At 58.0% G+C, this 16,755-nt stretch overlaps 2 protein-coding genes across 4 annotated transcripts; both read left to right on the forward strand.

Moving 5' to 3' along the window:
* The first annotated feature begins 538 nt into the window (after positions 1-538).
* Positions 539-5,369, forward strand: ZNF358 (zinc finger protein 358). Of its 3 annotated transcripts, XM_055545419.1 has the most exons (3): positions 1,260-1,379; positions 3,236-3,341; positions 3,582-5,369. In XM_055545419.1, exons 2-3 carry the CDS (start codon positions 3,269-3,271, stop codon positions 5,297-5,299), a joined length of 1,791 nt encoding a protein of 596 aa, XP_055401394.1. In that variant the 5' UTR covers positions 1,260-1,379; positions 3,236-3,268; the 3' UTR covers positions 5,300-5,369. The 3 variants fall into 3 exon arrangements, with proteins under 3 accessions (XP_055401396.1, XP_055401394.1, XP_055401395.1); XM_055545421.1 differs by lacking the exons at positions 1,260-1,379; positions 3,236-3,341 and adding an exon at positions 539-582; XM_055545420.1 differs by lacking the exon at positions 3,236-3,341.
* A 2,383-nt stretch (positions 5,370-7,752) lies between these two features.
* Positions 7,753-16,669, forward strand: MCOLN1 (mucolipin TRP cation channel 1). The gene is made up of 14 exons (XM_055545422.1): positions 7,753-7,963; positions 9,980-10,185; positions 11,229-11,396; positions 11,483-11,648; positions 12,039-12,147; positions 12,367-12,463; positions 12,693-12,792; positions 12,964-13,070; positions 13,178-13,327; positions 13,454-13,555; positions 13,913-14,035; positions 14,401-14,616; positions 16,193-16,323; positions 16,426-16,669. The coding sequence occupies exons 1-14, from the start codon at positions 7,933-7,935 to the stop codon at positions 16,460-16,462; spliced, it is 1,743 nt and encodes a 580-aa protein (XP_055401397.1). The 5' UTR covers positions 7,753-7,932; the 3' UTR covers positions 16,463-16,669.
* The last annotated feature ends 86 nt before the right edge of the window (positions 16,670-16,755 follow it).

The following is a 16,755-nucleotide window of genomic DNA, read 5'->3' on the forward strand; positions in this document are numbered from 1 at the left end:
TTTTCCAGGGGATCTTCATGACCCAGGAATCGAACCCATGTCTTCTGCATTGGCAGGTGGGTTCTTTACCACTGAGCCCCAAGAAAAGCCCCATCAGAGGCACACCAGTAGTCAAAAAAGTTTGGTTCTTTTTAGCTTGTGCAGCAAGGAAGACCCCTTAGCAGGGTATCTCCAGAGGAGAGAGGTGGAGGACAGAAAGGCTTCTTATAGGATTCAGGTTTGTGCTGGATAGTTTTAAGTAGAGTTGAGAGCAGAAGCAATTCTAGCCTGGCTTTGTGAGGGAGCAGATTGGTGATTGGGTCTTTTGGTGATTCTTAGATGTAGGAGGATGGATGTGGGGTGGTCATTGGAAAGAAGCGGCAGTCATCTCCGTTAGTAGGGGGCACAGGGTATGTATTCATTTTTGAGGTTGCAGAGTGTCCTTGTGTCTATCTCAGCTCAGACGCGGTCACAGAGCGGCCTTGTGTGATGACTGTTTACATTCTGAGACCGTTGTTTATGTTCTGGTAAGAACATCACAGCCCAGCTGCCAGCTGCCAGGACTGTATTTCATACCCTCTTCACAGGGATCTCCATCTCCAGGTAAAGTATGCCCAGACTGCTTCCTAGACCTGGCTTATAGAAGAAGGAACAGGCACGGGGAGCCCACCAGTGACAGCCCTGCATGACCCTGGGAGGAGAAAGAGGAGGAGTATCCCCAGCTCTTTTCCTCGGAGGATGAGTCTTAAAGGGAAAACGCTGGACTGAGCAAAGATACCACAAGTTTGTAAATTCTCAGCGTCTGAACTATGCTGATGTGTGTTTCCCGTCTGCAAGAGACAGAGACTGTTCGGTGTTCCTGGAAACGAGAGAGTGAAAGAGAGACAGAGTCGGAGACACGGGCGGGAGGCAGAGACAGGGAGAGAGGGGAGGAGGATGCAGAGACAGAGGGACGGAGGCAGAGAAAGTAACGAGAGAGGCCAAGACATGGAAATAAAGGGACGGAGGAACAGAGAAGGGACACAGAGAGAGACACAGGGGCGGAGAGGGATCAAGAGCGGCTGGGAGAGAAGCAGAAGAGGAGAGGCGGCGGCGGGGACAGCGCGGGCGGAGCCCGGCGCAGACAAAGGCGCGGCCGCGCGGCCGGGTGGCCCGGCCGGGACAAAGGCTGGCCCGGGGGGCGGGGGCAGCGATGGCGACGGCCGAGGCGGGCGCGGGCGAACTACAAGTCCCAGCAGCCCCCGCTGCGGCCCTCGGCCGGCCCCTCTCGCTCCCCGGGAGCGCCTGGCGGGGCCGCAGGGCCGAGGGGGCCGCCGGCGGGGCTGGCGGGCGGGGGGCTTCCTGCGGGCCCCGGGGGCGCCGGCGGGCGCGGCGGGCCGGGCAGGGGAGAGGGGCGCCGGGTGAGTGTCCCCGCGAGCGGGCCGGGCGGGCGGGGGCTGCGATGAGGGGGGCGGGCGCGGGGGGCCCCCAGCGCGGGGCGCGGCCCGGGGCGACCTCTGTCCTACCCCACGCCGCCGCCCCGCGCGCCCGCCCGCCCGGGGAGAGCAGAGCCTGGGGCGCGATGTGAGGGGGCCGCGCGACCTGCAGGCCTAGCGCGCCGGTTCCGCCGCTGCGGCCCCGGGGGAGGGCCCAGCCCAAGCTGGGCGCCGTCAATAGGGAGGTAGGGGAAGAGGGCACCCTTCGGCTGGGGGCGGGGGCGTAAGTCCAGAACGCCCCCTCCCCTGGAGGCGATCTGGATCCCCCACCCCAGGAGCCCAGGTATTGTTCCCTCAGACCCTCCAGCCTGGGGTCCGGAGTTCAGGAGACCCATCCTCCAGAGGGACCTCTCCCAGGACCCCAGGTGTTTCCCCTCACTCTCCAGTCTTGGGGTCCAGAGCACTGGAAGCCCCTTCCTCAGGAGGTGATCCAGGATTCCACCTGCCCCCCAGGAACTCAGGGAAGGACCCCAGTTATGTCTCCTTGCTACTTGTAGCTCAGAGGTGGGAATTCAGGAGCCAATCTAAGGGTCTTCCCCCTACTAGGAATCCAGGGGTGACCCAGCACTGTCCCCCCACCCTCCATCATGGAATGTGAAGAGGTGAACTAGGAACTCAGGCCTCTCTCTGTGTGTATCCACTCCCAGTTCTGGGGTTGTGGCTCAGAAGGTCCCCCTCCCCCAAAGGAGAGCCAGAGTGCCCCCCAACGCACACCCACCCACCCCCACCTCAACCTCCCTCCCAATAATAGATCTATTTGTTGTTTTTTCCCCCCAGGCCTAGCCATGGGGTGGGCATCACCTCCCCTTCAGATAATCCTGAGCTCCCCCTGCTCCCCAGAAGGGGTCCCAGCTTGTTTCTCTGTCCCACTCCCTACCTCCAGCCATGGAGGTAGAATTCAGGATTTTTCTTCCCAGAGAGGACCATCTCCATGCTTGAGCGTGGAGTCAGTCACTCAAATCATTCCTTCCTAGGAGATGGCCCAGGGGTCCCTCCAGTAACCAAAGAGAAGCCCAATGTGTTGTTTTGCCTACCCCGCAGCTAGGGGTTTTCTGGTGGCTCAAATGGTAAAGAATCTGCCTGCAATGCAGGAGACCCTTGTTTAATCCCTGGGTGGGGAAGATCCGCTGGAGAAGGGAATTGGCTACCCACCCCAGTTTTCTTGCCTGGATAATTCCTTGGACAGAGAAGCCTGGTGGGTTACAGTCCATGAGATACCAAACAGCTGGACTGGACTAAGCGACTAACAAGCTAGGGGTTAGAATTCAGGATCTATCCAATTGGGCAAACAGGTACACTGACGCCTGTTCCTACTCTCCTGGATAATGGGTCCATGGGTCTCCCTGCCCCCTCCAGGGGTCCCCATGCACACTCTACCTTTAGAAATCAGCATTCAGGATCTTCTATCTAAGACGGAACATAGGTGTTTTGACACTTAGTCATACCCCAGAACTGAAGTTTGGAATTCACGTTGTCTCTTCCCCCGGAAGCAAGCCAGGGGTCTCCCTGCGTGCCCCCAGTGACCCAGGAGAAGTACCAGATATTGTCTGCACCCCCCCACACACACACACACTCATCCCCCACAGACAGAGGCTTCAGAGATCACAATGTTTCCTCTCTAGGAGGTGAGCCAAGTTCCCTACCAGGAGCCCCCAAATATGCCACCCCCAACAATGGGACTGGAATTCAGGCCATGTACTTAGAGCAAGCACAGGAACCCAGACACCCACCCTCTTCCCCTCAAAGTGGCCATGGTCAAGGGGACTCTCTCTCCTCCACAGGACCTGAGCTTCCCACCAGAGGAGGAGCCCAGGATGGAGAGAGGGGCGGAGCCATGGAGCTGGGTGCTGGAGACCTCTAGTGCTGGGTCCCCTGACTTCTATCCAGGTGTGGGGCTGAGAAGGGAGGCCCCTCCCCATGTCCCACCAGGGTCCCTCTTCTCCCTGACCTGGCAGGAACCAGTGCAGTCTCCCTATAGCACGAAACAAGAGAAGGATCTGTGTGTTTACCCCAAAGCGGGATCTGGGGTACAGCTCAACTCCCTCTCCCTTCCCTGCCCAGGCTCCAAAAGAGACCCCGGGTTCCACAGAACCTACTCTCCACTCACCCTCTGCCCTCACCCCATAGATCCTGCCCCAGAAGCCGGTACTTCCACACCAGGGATGAGGCGTTCCGTCTTAGTCAGGAACCCAGGCCACAAGGGCAGGAGGCCCGATTATGAAGAGCTTGACTCAGACTCAGAAGACCTAGACCCCGACCCAGAAGAGCTGGACCCGGCTTCCGAAAACCCGGAGCCTGAGCCGGAAGACCTCCACACTGTCTCTGAAGACGTGGACCCCAGCTATGAAGATCTGGAGCCTGTCTCTGAGGCTCTGGATGCCGAGGCGGATGCTCCAGGCTCCATTTCGGGGATCCGTGACTCCAACCCCCAAGATCTCGACCCCCTGTCTTCAAGTTTCGACGACCCCGACGTCATCGGCCCGGTTCCCCTGATCCTCGACCCTAACAGCGACACCCTCAGTCCCACTGCCTCCCCAGACCTGGACTCCCTCTCTTCCGACCTCCCTGCCACCCCTGAGGTCCTGACCGCTGCCCCCGCGGTGCTCCCTGCACCTGCCAGCCCGCCCCGGCCCTTCTCCTGCCCCGACTGCGGGCGAGCCTTCCGCCGCAGCTCGGGGCTGAGCCAGCACCGCCGCACGCACAGCGGCGAGAAGCCCTACCGCTGCCCCGACTGCGGCAAGTCATTCAGCCACGGCGCCACGCTGGCGCAGCACCGGGGCATCCACACTGGCGCGCGGCCCTACCAGTGTGCCGCATGCGGCAAGGCCTTCGGTTGGCGCTCCACACTGCTCAAGCACCGCAGCAGCCACAGTGGCGAGAAGCCTCACCATTGCCCGGTGTGTGGCAAAGCCTTCGGCCACGGCTCGCTGCTGGCGCAGCACCTGCGCACGCACGGCGGCCCGCGGCCGCACAAGTGCCCGGTGTGCGCCAAGGGCTTCGGGCAGGGCTCGGCGCTGCTGAAGCACCTGCGCACGCACACGGGTGAGAGGCCGTACCCATGCCCGCAATGTGGCAAGGCCTTCGGGCAGAGCTCGGCGCTGCTGCAGCACCAGCGCACACACACGGCCGAGCGCCCCTACCGCTGTCCCCACTGCGGCAAGGCCTTTGGCCAGAGCTCCAACCTGCAGCATCACCTGCGCACGCACACGGGCGAGCGGCCCTACGCCTGCCCCCACTGCTCCAAGGCCTTTGGGCAGAGCTCCGCGTTGCTGCAGCACCTACATGTGCATTCGGGCGAGCGCCCCTACCGCTGCCAGCTCTGCGGCAAGGCCTTCGGCCAAGCCTCCAGCCTCACCAAGCACAAGCGCGTGCACGAGGGTGCGGCTGCAGCTGCGGCTGCCGCCGCTGCCGCTGCCAGCCTGGGCCTCAGCCCCGCTTCGATGCTAAGGCCAGGGCAGGCCTCCCTCCTGGGTCCGGATGCTGTCTCAGTGCTCAGCCCTGGCCCTAGCTCTGGCCTTGACCGTGATCCTGGCTCTGGGCTGGGCTCCCTCCCCAATCCCAACCTCAAACCCACCAGTGGCTCTGGATCTAGCCCCAGCCCTGATTCTGCCCTATCTTCTGACCCTAAGCCTGGGCACAATGCCAATTCCGACCTCCTGGCTAGCCCTGACCACAGATCTGGTCCCAGCCCCGACACAGATCCTGTGCCCAGCCCTGACTCCAACTCCAAGTCCCACCCTGACCCCGGCTCTCCCATCTGTGACACTGTCAGCCCAGCCCTCCCTGCGGGCGAGAGTCCCAGGTGGGTGCAGGAGCAAGAAGCCCTGCTTGGGCCCGATGGCTAAAGGGTGTGCTGGCACCCACAGGGGCCTGGGAAAGCGTGTGTTGTGCAGTTAGTAAAATCCTCCCACTGCCTCCTGGCTCTGTGTTGTCGTTCTGCTGTTGCTCTTTTCTCTCTAATGTGCAGCCTGTTCCTGGGGAGATGGGAGGGCATTGCCCGAGCGAGCCACACAAATGGAACCTTACTATCCTGGCTCCCTCCACAACATCCTCCTGGCGGCAGCTTTCCCAGGAGGTCTCATAGTGGTCCATCCCAGCAGTCGCCATTCTCTGTTCCCCCAGACCTAGCCACCCCAGTCAGGAGCGGACTCACCCTGCAGTCTGGGCTATGCTGCTTCCTTCTCTTTTAGAGTTAACTTTCCCACGAGTGGTGGGATTTCTGGCACATTGAATGTCTAGCAGGTGCATAGCAGAGGCTGATATGAAACCATGTGGGCAGCCTGCCCTTTCTGCTCCCCAGATTTACCCCCTTATCCTTCAAAGCCCATGTTGCAGGTACACCACAGGACCAAGGAGAGGTCACTCGCTTATGCATTCAATAAAAACGTGTTGATTGCTCAAGTCTCAGCAGGGAGCAAGATTAGCACGGCCTTGGTTCTCATAGAGCTCCCAGAGTTCAGAAACACTTAAAAAGCAACTATAGAGTATGGTGCATTCAAGAAGCATAACAAGACCTCTGATTTAAATAGGGGACAGCTTCCCTGTGGAAGGACTTTGTAAATCTAATCACTGCTACTTCAGCACTACTGTTGGTCCAGACTTGTGCTATGCATTTGCATTTTCTCACTTAATTCTTTTTTAAAAATAATTTTATTTATCTTTTGGCCATGCTAGGTCTTCATTGCTGTGTGTGGGCTTTTCTCTAGTTGCAGTGAGAAGGGGCTACACTTGGTTGTGGTGCACAGGCTTCTCATTGCCTTAGTTTCTCTTATGGAGCACAGGCTCTAGGCAGACAGGCGTCAGTAGTTGTGACTCACAGGCTCTAGAGCACTGGCTCAGTAGTTGTAGAGCACAGACCTAGTTGCTCCGTGCCATGTGGGATCTTCCCAGACCAAGATAGAATCTGTGTTCCCTGCAGATTCTTAATTACTGGACCATCAAGGAAGCCCTCTCATTTAATTCTCTCAGCAGCTCCATGAGACAGATAACTGAGTATTCCCCTTTTGCAAATGAGGACACTGAGGCACATGGATGGCATTTAAAGGAGTTTTTCAAAGACCCAGAAGTGGTGGTTGGGAGCATGTTATGACCAACCTAGATAGCATATTCAAAAGCAGAGACATTACTTTGCCAACAAAGTGTTCGTCTAGTCAAGGCTATGGTTTTTCCTGTGGTCATGTATGGATGTGAGAGTTGGACTGTGAAGAAGGCTGAGCGCCGAAGAATTGATGCTTTTGAACTGTGGTGTTGGAGAAGACTCTTGAGAGTCCCTTGGACTGCAAGGAGATCCAACCAGTCCATTCTGAAGGAGATCAGGCCTAGGTGTTCTTTGGAAGGAATGATGCTAAAGCTGAAACTCCAGTACTTTGGCCACCTCATTCGAAGAGTTGACTCATTGGAAAAGACTCTGATGCTGGGAGGGATTGGGCGCAAGAGGAGAAGGGGACAAAGGATGAGATGGCTGGATGGCATCACTGACTCGATGGACGTGAGTCTGAGTGAACTCCGGGAGTTGGTGATGGACAGGGAGGCCTGGCATGCTTCGATTCATGGGGTCGCAAAGAGTTGGACACGACTGAGCGACTGATCTGATCTGATCACCTGCCTTCTTGCCTAAGGCAAGAAGATTGTACTAAGGCCCTGGGGCCACTGAGATGAGATAGGGGAGGAGGTAGGTGGGGCTGGAAAAGAGGGCTCCAGTAGATTGAAGAGCGGAGTTTGCTTGTCATCCAAGAGAAATGGGAAGCTACCAGCAGGTTCTGACAGAGGACTATCAGTTATTTTTGGAAGACCCTTCTGGCTGCTGGATGGAGAGGGGAATGGAGGGGGATCAGAAATAGGAGTTTAAGATCAGGGAGGTTGTTGCAGTGGTCCAAGCCAGGAATGTTGGGAGACTCTGGGCTGACAGCCATAGGAGTGGAGGAAAGTGGTCCTATTTAGGATACAATTAGGAAAAGAAGTAGGATTGATGATAGTTCAGATGAGAGGGGGTTGAGAGTAAGGGAGGGTTTCTGGGAGGATGGAGCCGGACACCCTTGAGACAGGATCCTTATCCTACACCGCGGAGGGAAAGGGGTCAAGCATTAGACATGGAAGCCAAGAGATTGGCACTGGACGCCGGAACGACAGGGAGCCAGGACCCAGTCAGTCCTAAGTCCGCACGCTCACAGCCGGCCCATCCCCCAGCACATTGTCACCTTCGGCGCTAGGACCTCGCGACCGCCTAAAGGAAGCCAGCCGCTCTCCGAGGCACGCTTGCGCGCTGCTCAGGCAGGGGCTGTCGTGGCGCAGGGGGAGGGACCGGATTTGGTCGCCTGCCTCCCAGGCCGCGGTGGTCACGTGTCTGAGGCGCGAGTCAGCTGATGAGGGAGGGTTTGAAGCTGCACCGCCAGGGAGCGAGGCCGCAGTGACAGCGCGGGGCGTTCGGACCCCGGCTGCCCCGCAGCGCCCGGCGGCGTCCGGCGCTCCGGGCCCCGACATGGCAGTCCCCGTAGGCCCGCGCGGCTCAGGTGAGGGCGCAGGCAGCCCGGCGAGCTCCGGAACGCGGGTTGCGAACCTGCGGACGGCTTCTCCTACCTGGGACGGTAGAGCTCTGGGTTTCCCTTTCCTCAGCTCCCATGCCCACCTCTCAGCTTCCCGGTAGCGTCGGTATGGACTGACGGCTCCTAGAGCCTAGGCAGAAAGGGCAGGCTGCCCACATGTGGCGGGTGGGCACCAGCTTCTCCCCTCTAAGTGGCGGGACTCCGGGCTGTGCTCTGAGTGCCTTCAACTCAGGCAGCTGGCGAGCCGCCAGCTTCTCGACTCGCGGCGGCGAGGGTCCCAGGATTTGCATCCCGAGCCTAGATTCGGATTGCTTAGTTCTGCTGAAACTCCGACTGCGGCCCCAGCTTCTCCAACCCGCACCCCCACCCTCCCGCCCCAACGTCAGACTCCCAGACTCTGCTTCCCCAGGCCAGGAGGCAAATGCTCAGCTTTTCTAAACCCAAGCAGGACTGCTGGGGCTGTGTTGCCACTTTAAACCCAGGCGCCTAACTCAATTTCAGATCTCCAAACCCGTGGAAGCTCAGTTGCCTCTCATAGGGGAGCCTGGAGGAATGCCCATGTGTTGATCATCTCTTAAACTAGCTGCAGACACCTCAGAGATGTCCTAGTCATTGGAGCCTGGGGTGGATTAGCTGTGATCCCAACCAGGGAGGTGCCCCGCCCTCTGGCTTCCCATCCAGCTGTCTTGTAAACAACCACAACAACATCTGAGTGCCAAAGGGATCTGAAGGTGGCCCTCCCTGTGGGACAGGTTCTGAGAGTGTCCACATTTCATCTTGGTGGCTGGACTAGGCAGAGAGCCAGCCAGACCTTGGAATGAAACAGGGTTCTTCCAGTGGGGATCATGGGGGTATGTCAGGGACTATTCTCGGCTGCTGTGACCAACTATGACCGGCAGTTGCTGAAAACTTGGACTTCCTCTTGGGCTGGTCAGGATTGAAAGGAATCAGTGGCACTTAGAATAGCCTCTATTTAGGAGTTCCCTGGGCTTCCCTGGTGGCTCAGAGGGTAAAGCATCTGCCTGCAATGCAGGAGACCCGGGTTTGATCCCTGGGTCGGGAAGATTGCCTGGAGAAGGAAATGGCAACTCACTCCCGTACTCTTGCCTGGAAAATCCCATGGATGGAGAAGCCTGTAGGCTATGGTCTATAGTAGGCTACAGTTTATGGGGTCGCAAAGAGTCGGACACGACTGAGCAACTTCACTTTCACTTTCAGGAGTTCCCTGGTGGTCTAGTGGTTAGGACTTCGTGCTTTCATTGCTGCAGCCTGGGTTCAGTCCTGGTCTGGGAACTAAGATCCTGCAAGCCCTTGCTGCTGCTGCTGCTAAGTCGCTTCAGTCATGTCCGACTCTGTGCGACCCCATAGGCGGCAGCCCACCAGGCTCCTCCGTCCCTGGGATTCTCCAGGCAAGAACACTGGAGTGGGTTGCCATTTCCTTCTCCAATGCATGAAAGTGAAAAGTGAAAGTGAAATCGCTCAGTCCTTTCCAACTCTTGGCGACCCCATGGTCTGCAGCCCACCAGGCTCCTCCGTCCATGGGATTCTCCAGGCAAGAGTACTGGAGTGGGGTGCCATTGCCTTCTCCGCCCTTAGGCCTGGCCAAAAAGAAGAGGGAAAAAACAAACAAACAAAAAAATAGAATAGCCTCTACTGTTGAGGAACTATTGAGGCTTAGGAATGGAATGCTTTGTAAGTATCAAATCCTTAGCTTCCTAGTGAGAGAATTTATTGCCCCATTTTGCAGTCGAGGAAGCTGAGACTCAGGGAAGCTGAGTGCCCTGAGGCAGGGCCAGGAATCAGTTCAGGCTCTTTCAAGTGATTTACCACTGCTGCAAATATCTGTAAAATGTTACAAATTTTCTGATTTTCCTTAGATCTCTCAGAGTTCTTTCTTAGCTGGAGCTTGGGACCTGCCTCCCCTATTGGCAGGTAAACTTGTCTCGGCCTGGTCCCCACTTCCCCCTCCCTCCCATCTCACAGAGACCGAGCGGCTTCTGACACCCAGCCCTGGATATGGGACTCAGACAGGGGCTTCCCCAGCCCCTTCAACCCCTCCAGAAGAGGAAGATCTCCGTCGCCGTCTCAAGTACTTCTTCATGAGCCCCTGTGATAAATTCCGGGCCAAGGGTCGCAAGCCTTTCAAGCTTATGCTGCAAGTGGTGAAGATCTTGGTGGTCACCGTGCAGGTGAGACCTGTACCACTCGCCCCTGCCCCCAGAATTCCACCTGTGGGCCCTATTTTCCTTGAAGGGGAAAAGCCTAGAGTCGGAGCCTAGTCCTGCCCCCGCAGCAGCATGGGGCACTCATCAGTCGGAAGCCCTCTGGGACCTGCACAGGAGCAGCTCCTTTAAGCTTCACAAATGCCCTCTAAGGTCCTGGTCAGTGTTGTCGCCCTTTTTTTAATAGATGAGACAAATGAAGCTCAGAAAGGTTAAGGGACTTATCCAAAGTCACATAGCAACTAAGCCTTGGGAGCTGGCATGTGGACCCTGGCAGTCTGATGCTGTGCTGACCCTCAAAGAAAACTGATCTGGTGGCTGCAGAGACCACTGCCCTCACTCCCTCCCTCTCCCAGGGCCTGTGCTGGGCTCCAAGGACTCCGTGATGAGTCAGACTCAGCCCCTGTCCTGAGAGCTTCTGGTCTAGTGACTTTGGGTATGTCACCATGCTTCTAATCTCCCATCAGTAAAGGAGCCCAGTGAGGGGCTTCCCAGGTGACTCAGTGGTAAAGAACCTACCTGCCAATGCAGGAGACGCAGGTTTAATCCCTGGGTCGGGAAGATCCTCTAGAGGAGGAAATGGCAACCCACTCCAGTATTCTTGCCAGTGAAATCCCACGGACAGAGGAGCCTGGTGGGCTATAGTCCATGGGATCGAAAGGAGTTGGACACGACTGAGCGACTGAACAGCAGCAAAAGGAGCCAGCAGTGGTACTTACCCTGCGCAGTTCAGTCCAGTCGCTCAGTCATGTCTGACTCTGTGACCGCATGGACTGCAGCTCGCCAGGCTTCCCTGTCCATCACCAACTCCTGGAGCTTGACTCTCCCCATAGATTTGGGTTTAGCACAGCAGCTGGCGCCCAGTACACATGTAATGGACGTTAGCTGTTGCCGTGAGTTCTATGAGCAGCCACTGTGTGCGTATGGAAGACCTGCCCTCATGGGGAGGGCCCTCTCTCTTCTCTCCCTCCACTGTGGGAGATCCCCAGCATCCTTGTCCCTCCTGCCAGCTCATCCTGTTTGGGCTAAGCAACCAGCTGGCAGTGACGTTCCGGGAGGAGAACACCATCGCTTTCCGACACCTCTTCCTGCTGGGCTACACGGATGGGGCGGATGACACGTTCGCAGCCTACACGCGGCAGCAGCTATACCAGGCCATCTTCTATGCTGTGGACCAGGTGCGAGTGGCCAGGAGCCAGTGGGCAGCTGGGCCCTCAGGGGAGAGCGGGTGGGGCTGACAGATCCTCCCCTCCTTTGCCCGCAGTACCTGACACTCCCAGACGTGTCCCTGGGCCGGTATGCCTATGTGCGGGGCGGGGGCGGCCCCTGGGCCAATGGCTCGGCCTTGGCCCTCTGCCAGTGCTACTACCACCGGGGCCACGTGGACCCAGCCAACGACACATTTGACATTGATCCGATGGTCGTCACGGGTGAGTGGGCTGGGCAGGGTTCAGTGGTCAGGAGCCCGGGCTGCTAGGATTAAAATCCCACTTGAAAATCCCTCCTGCTCATCTGGAAGACAGGGTGGCAAGGATGACGTGATTATTAGTAGGCTGCTTGGTGTGCAGACAGAGCTGCATGTTATGCTTCGCTGTCATTCATTCACTAAACACCTGGGACCACAGAGCGCCAGGCACTGGGGCCTGTGTACGGGGTTAGATAGACTGGGCCTGACCCTTGTGGGGTAGACAGCAGAAACAGACAAGTGTGGAAATACGAAGGGAGTGGTAAAGCAGGGAAGGGGGCTGTCGGGGACTCTGGGGAGACCTGCCTGTGCCTCCCCTGCCACCAGTGTCCCCTCCCTGACTCCCTGTCCTCAGACTGTATCCGGGTGGACCCCCCTGAGAGACCCCCCGTCCCCCCCAGTGATGATCTCTCCCTCTCGGATGGCAGCGCCAGTTACAGGAACCTCACGCTCAAATTCCACAAGTACTGTCTGACCGATCGAGGGGGCTGGGGGTGCGGGGAGGCAGGACTCCAGGCACCTTCAGTGTTGGGGGAGGGGGCAGCCACTTCCCCACAAGCCCGGGCTGGGCAGGCCAAGCTGCCACGTGAGCACTTCCTCTGCCAGCTGCAGAGTCAGCATGGGGCAGAGCACTGGCACTCAGGCAGAGCCCACCCACCCCCTCACCCAAGCCTCCCCGCCAGGCTGATCAACGTCACCATCCACTTCCAGCTGAAGACCATTAACCTCCAGAGCCTGATCAACAATGAAATCCCAGACTGCTACACCTTCAGTATCCTGGTGAGCCCACAGTCCCTGGGGTATGGGTGAGGAACCAGCCCATGATGGGGTAGGGTGGGGGGTGGGGCACAGGACTCCTGAACTCTGGAGCTGGGGGACCCTGGGCCAGGGGCAGTGTGGGGGTGATGGGAGAGGCTGGGGCTGGACAGACCATCCATCCTGCAGGTCTGGGAGCCTTGGGTCTGCCGAGGTTTACCCTGTCCCGTCTCATCTCGCTGCACCCCTGCAGATCACATTTGACAATAAGGCACACAGTGGGCGTGTCCCCATCAGCCTAGAGACCCAGGCCCACATCCAGGAGTGTAAGCACCCCAGCGTCTTTGGCCATGGTGAGCCCCCAAGCCCTGAACCAGTGCTGCCCAGGGGCTCTGAATCTCCCTCGGAGCCCCAAGCCCCAGACCAGCATGGACCGACCTCCTGACTCACCCAGAGAAACCTATGAGCCCTCTGACCAGCCCAAAGCAGCCCTGAAGACCCCCGGGCCTGGCCCCTCCCCGCAGGAGACAACAGCTTCCGGCTCCTGTTTGACGTGGTTGTGATCCTTACCTGCGCCTTCTCCTTCCTGCTGTGCGCCCGCTCACTGCTCCGAGGCTTCCTGCTGCAGAACGTGAGAGCCAGCCCCAGCCTCGCCCAGCTCTGGGACCCTTGGGGCCGCCAGGGTGGGGAGCCTCCCCTGCCCAGACCGGCCCTCACCCCACCCGCCTACCCCTGCAGGAATTTGTCAGGTTCATGTGGCGACGGCGGGGACGGGTCATCAGCCTGTGGGAGCGGTTGGAATTTGTCAACGGCTGGTACATCCTTCTGGTCACCAGTGACATGCTCACCATCTCGGGTACCATCATGAAGATTGGCATCGAAGCCAAGGTGGGTCCGGCCCACGCCCTGCCTCCCCACCCCATCTCCTTCCAGACCCTGGCCCCCTCTCCCACTCCCTGCCAATGCCATCCCCAGGGAAGGGCCGGATGGAGTTGACGCTACTCCCGCCCCTAGAACCTGGCAAGCTACGACGTCTGCAGCATCCTCCTGGGCACCTCAACACTGCTAGTCTGGGTCGGAGTCATCCGCTACTTGACCTTCTTCCATAAGTACAATGTAAGCTTCAGATATGCAGGCAGGGCCCTCTTGGTGGTGGCCACATGTCCCTTAATTCCCACCCCCTCGACCCCCAGATAAATCATACCCGTATTGCCATCAACAGCCCCTGCAGATGACCCACCAGGAGCCTCTTCCCCATACCTGCCCCCCCACCCCTGCCAGACATACCTGTCACTCTACATGGGCAGGGGCTATGTGAGCCCACTTTCATCCCCAACCCCTTGCCAGCTGAATCCAGCCAAGGGGGTGTGCTCTCAGCACCCTGCTGCCCCTTCTGAGGCTCCCTCCAGCTTCACTGGTCACCTCAGCTGTTGTGGGTATGCCCACACTGTCCCCCCACCCCTCCCTCCACAGATCCTCATCGCCACGCTGCGGGTGGCCCTGCCCAGCGTCATGCGCTTCTGCTGCTGTGTGGCCGTCATCTATCTGGGCTATTGCTTCTGCGGCTGGATCGTGTTGGGGCCCTACCATGTGAAGGTAGGGGCTGGCAGGGACCTGTGGGTGGTGCTCATGACCCACTGTCCAAGGGTCCCTGGCTCCCCTTCTTACTTCCTGAGTCTTCTGACACCAGCAGGTCCATCTGCTGTTGATCTGGTGACGCTGAATGACCCACCTTGATCCCTGGTCTCCAGCAATTCTATCCACTGTCCTCTCTGAACCCACCCAGTGACCCTGGCCTTGACCCTTATTCAGTGACCCATCCCCCCCAGCTGGCCTTACCGTGACTACTAGTGCTCTGTCTGCTGTCCCCTCTGACTCCCCAATGCCACTACCAGCCCCATCCCAGCCCCCGCCATGCCCCCAGCTTGCTCTGACCCCCCTACTACGCTGCCCACCTGCAGTTCCGCTCACTGTCCATGGTGTCTGAGTGCCTGTTCTCGCTCATCAACGGGGATGACATGTTCGTGACCTTCGCGGCCATGCAGGCGCAGCAGAGCCGCAGCAGCCTGGTCTGGCTCTTCTCTCAGCTCTACCTGTACTCCTTCATCAGCCTGTTCATCTACATGGTGCTCAGTCTCTTCATCGCGCTCATCACAGGCGCCTACGACACCATCAAGGTCAGCCACCTCCCTGTGGGCCACCCCACACGCATTAGCACACAGCCCCAAACTCAGGCTGTAAGTCCCTCGCGGTTGGCCACATCGGGGTGAGGCGAGAAGGACCCTGGGAAAGAATATGGGAGACTCCACGAGGCCAAAGGAGAGGTTAGCTCAGAAGTGGGGGGCCCAAGAGGGGCTGATACCATCACAGCTGCTGCATTCTCAGTTTTATCAAGGTGTGGGGCCAGGTAGGATTCCTGCATCTTTTACCAACAGGGAACCCAAGCCATTGGAGTAGGAAACGGCAACCCACTCCATCATTCTTGCCTGGAAAATCCCTTGAATAGAGGAGCCTGGTGGGCTATAGTCCCTGGGATTGCAAAGAGTCAGATACAACTGAGTGACTGAATACACACAAACCAAGCCATAGAGTTTCACTGACTCGCCCAAGGTTGGCTACTAGGCAGATGGTGAACCCGGCTCATCCCGAAACTGTGTGATTCCAGAAGTGCTGCTCCCAGCCCCTCTGTCCTGTGGGTCTAGGGAATGATGGTGGTCCTGCAGGCTGCAGGGCCCAGAGCAGAACGTGGGCGTGACAGGTAGACAGATGTGACACATCTGTCAGCAGACACATCTTTCAGCAGATGTGTTTGGGGGCCTATTGTGTTGCAAGCCTGGTGCCAGGTGTCTGTCCAGCACTGGTGGGCAGGATGGATAATGGACAAACCAGAGTATGGCAATCTACCGATGGAGGTGGTATAAACTGAAGGTTACAGAGGCCTCCTGCTTTAGACTGGTGTTGGGCTGAGTCCAGGCAAATTTCTAAAATGTGCTGTCTGGTCTCTGGCCACACACATGACTAGTTACACTTTGACTTTCATGAAAATGAAACAATTCTAAATTCAGTTCCTCACTCACATCAGGCATAGAGCAAGCACCCAAATGCCAGTGCAGTTAGTAGCTACCAGATTTAGACAGCATAGATATCAAACCTTTCTGTCATCTCAGAACATTCTGGATTGATGAGACAAGTGCCCAGGAGAGAGTGCACCAGGGAGAAGGAACTGCCAGAAAGGATTTGGAGAAGAGAGTGGTCCCATGAGGTTGGGAAGGGTGAAAAAGAGGCTGAAAGCCAGAACATCCCTGCAACTGGGAATGCAGAAGACTGCACCGGCCTGTGCCTGGACATACAGCCAGGCAACAGACATAATTCTGTCACTCAGACCAAGGACCCCTCATAGGTCTTCCTCTAGCACTTAAAGATCACATGTGTCTATCAGCCTTGGGGGTACAAACCCAGACCTTGCTTCCGCTGTGTGCACCCAAGTCAGTAGGTGGTTGCCAAGCACCCAGATTGGGTCCAGCATGGCTCTAGGTGGTGGACCCGCAGGCGGAGAGACACATTCAGTGGTTAGGGAATATCTCTAGGTGAAGCAAAGCACGGGGAACCAGCAGGTGGAGGGCACAGCATGTACAAAGCCCTAAAGGAGGGAGCCTGGTTGGTCCACCAGGATCAGGGAGGAGATTCAGATGGTTGGAAAGGATGGGGAGGGCAGGGGTGTCTTTCATGTGGGTCCCGGGTCTTTCTCCCCAGCACCCAGGCGGAGCCGGCGCAGAGGTGAGCGAGCTCCAGGCCTACATCGCGCAGTGCCAGGACAGCCCCACCTCCGGCAAATTCCGCCGCGGGAGCGGCTCCGCCTGCAGCCTCCTTTGCTGTTGTGGCAGGTTCGAGGCTGGTTTGGTTCGGGTTTGGGATTGGCTGGTGGAAGGGAAGCGGACGGAGGGAACCGATGCTTTCCACCTCCGCTAACACTGCCCTTCCTTCAGGGACGCTTCGGAGGAGCATTCGCTGCTGGTGAATTGACTCGGACCCGGACTGCTACTGGACATTAGCCTCCTCACCACCACCACCCCCGGAGTGCGGAGACCCAAGCTTATTTATTTTACCCTTTGCTTTTAAGGGCCGGCTGCCCGTCGCGCCCCGTGAGGGCCTGGGCCAGTCGGGTCGGACGTTGGACAAGGATAGGGAGGGTGTTAAATAAACGGGAAAATAAACTTGTTCTCATTTGTAGTGGGAGGGGCATCCCCTGCGCCAACTGGTCGCGGGTCCCTTTAAAGCGTCGCCACACTCCGCGCGACCTTCCAAGCACGGCGGGG

Source organism: Bubalus kerabau, chromosome 1 (genome assembly GCF_029407905.1).
Source record: "Bubalus kerabau isolate K-KA32 ecotype Philippines breed swamp buffalo chromosome 1, PCC_UOA_SB_1v2, whole genome shotgun sequence".
NCBI classification, from domain to species: Eukaryota; Metazoa; Chordata; class Mammalia; order Artiodactyla; family Bovidae; genus Bubalus; species Bubalus kerabau.

Bases quoted from the DNA above. Each gene is read 5' to 3' on its own strand.
- ZNF358 (XM_055545419.1), top strand. From the start codon at position 3,269: ATGGAGAGAGGGGCGGAGCCATGGAGCTGGGTGCTGGAGACCTCTAGT. The intron at 3,342-3,581 runs GTGTGGGGCTGA...CTCACCCCATAG, and splicing joins GTCCCCTGACTTCTATCCAG to ATCCTGCCCCAGAAGCCGGT.
- MCOLN1 (XM_055545422.1), top strand. From the start codon at position 7,933: ATGGCAGTCCCCGTAGGCCCGCGCGGCTCAG. The intron at 12,148-12,366 runs GTACTGTCTGAC...CCTCCCCGCCAG, and splicing joins CTCACGCTCAAATTCCACAA to GCTGATCAACGTCACCATCC. The intron at 14,036-14,400 runs GTAGGGGCTGGC...GCCCACCTGCAG, and splicing joins TGGGGCCCTACCATGTGAAG to TTCCGCTCACTGTCCATGGT.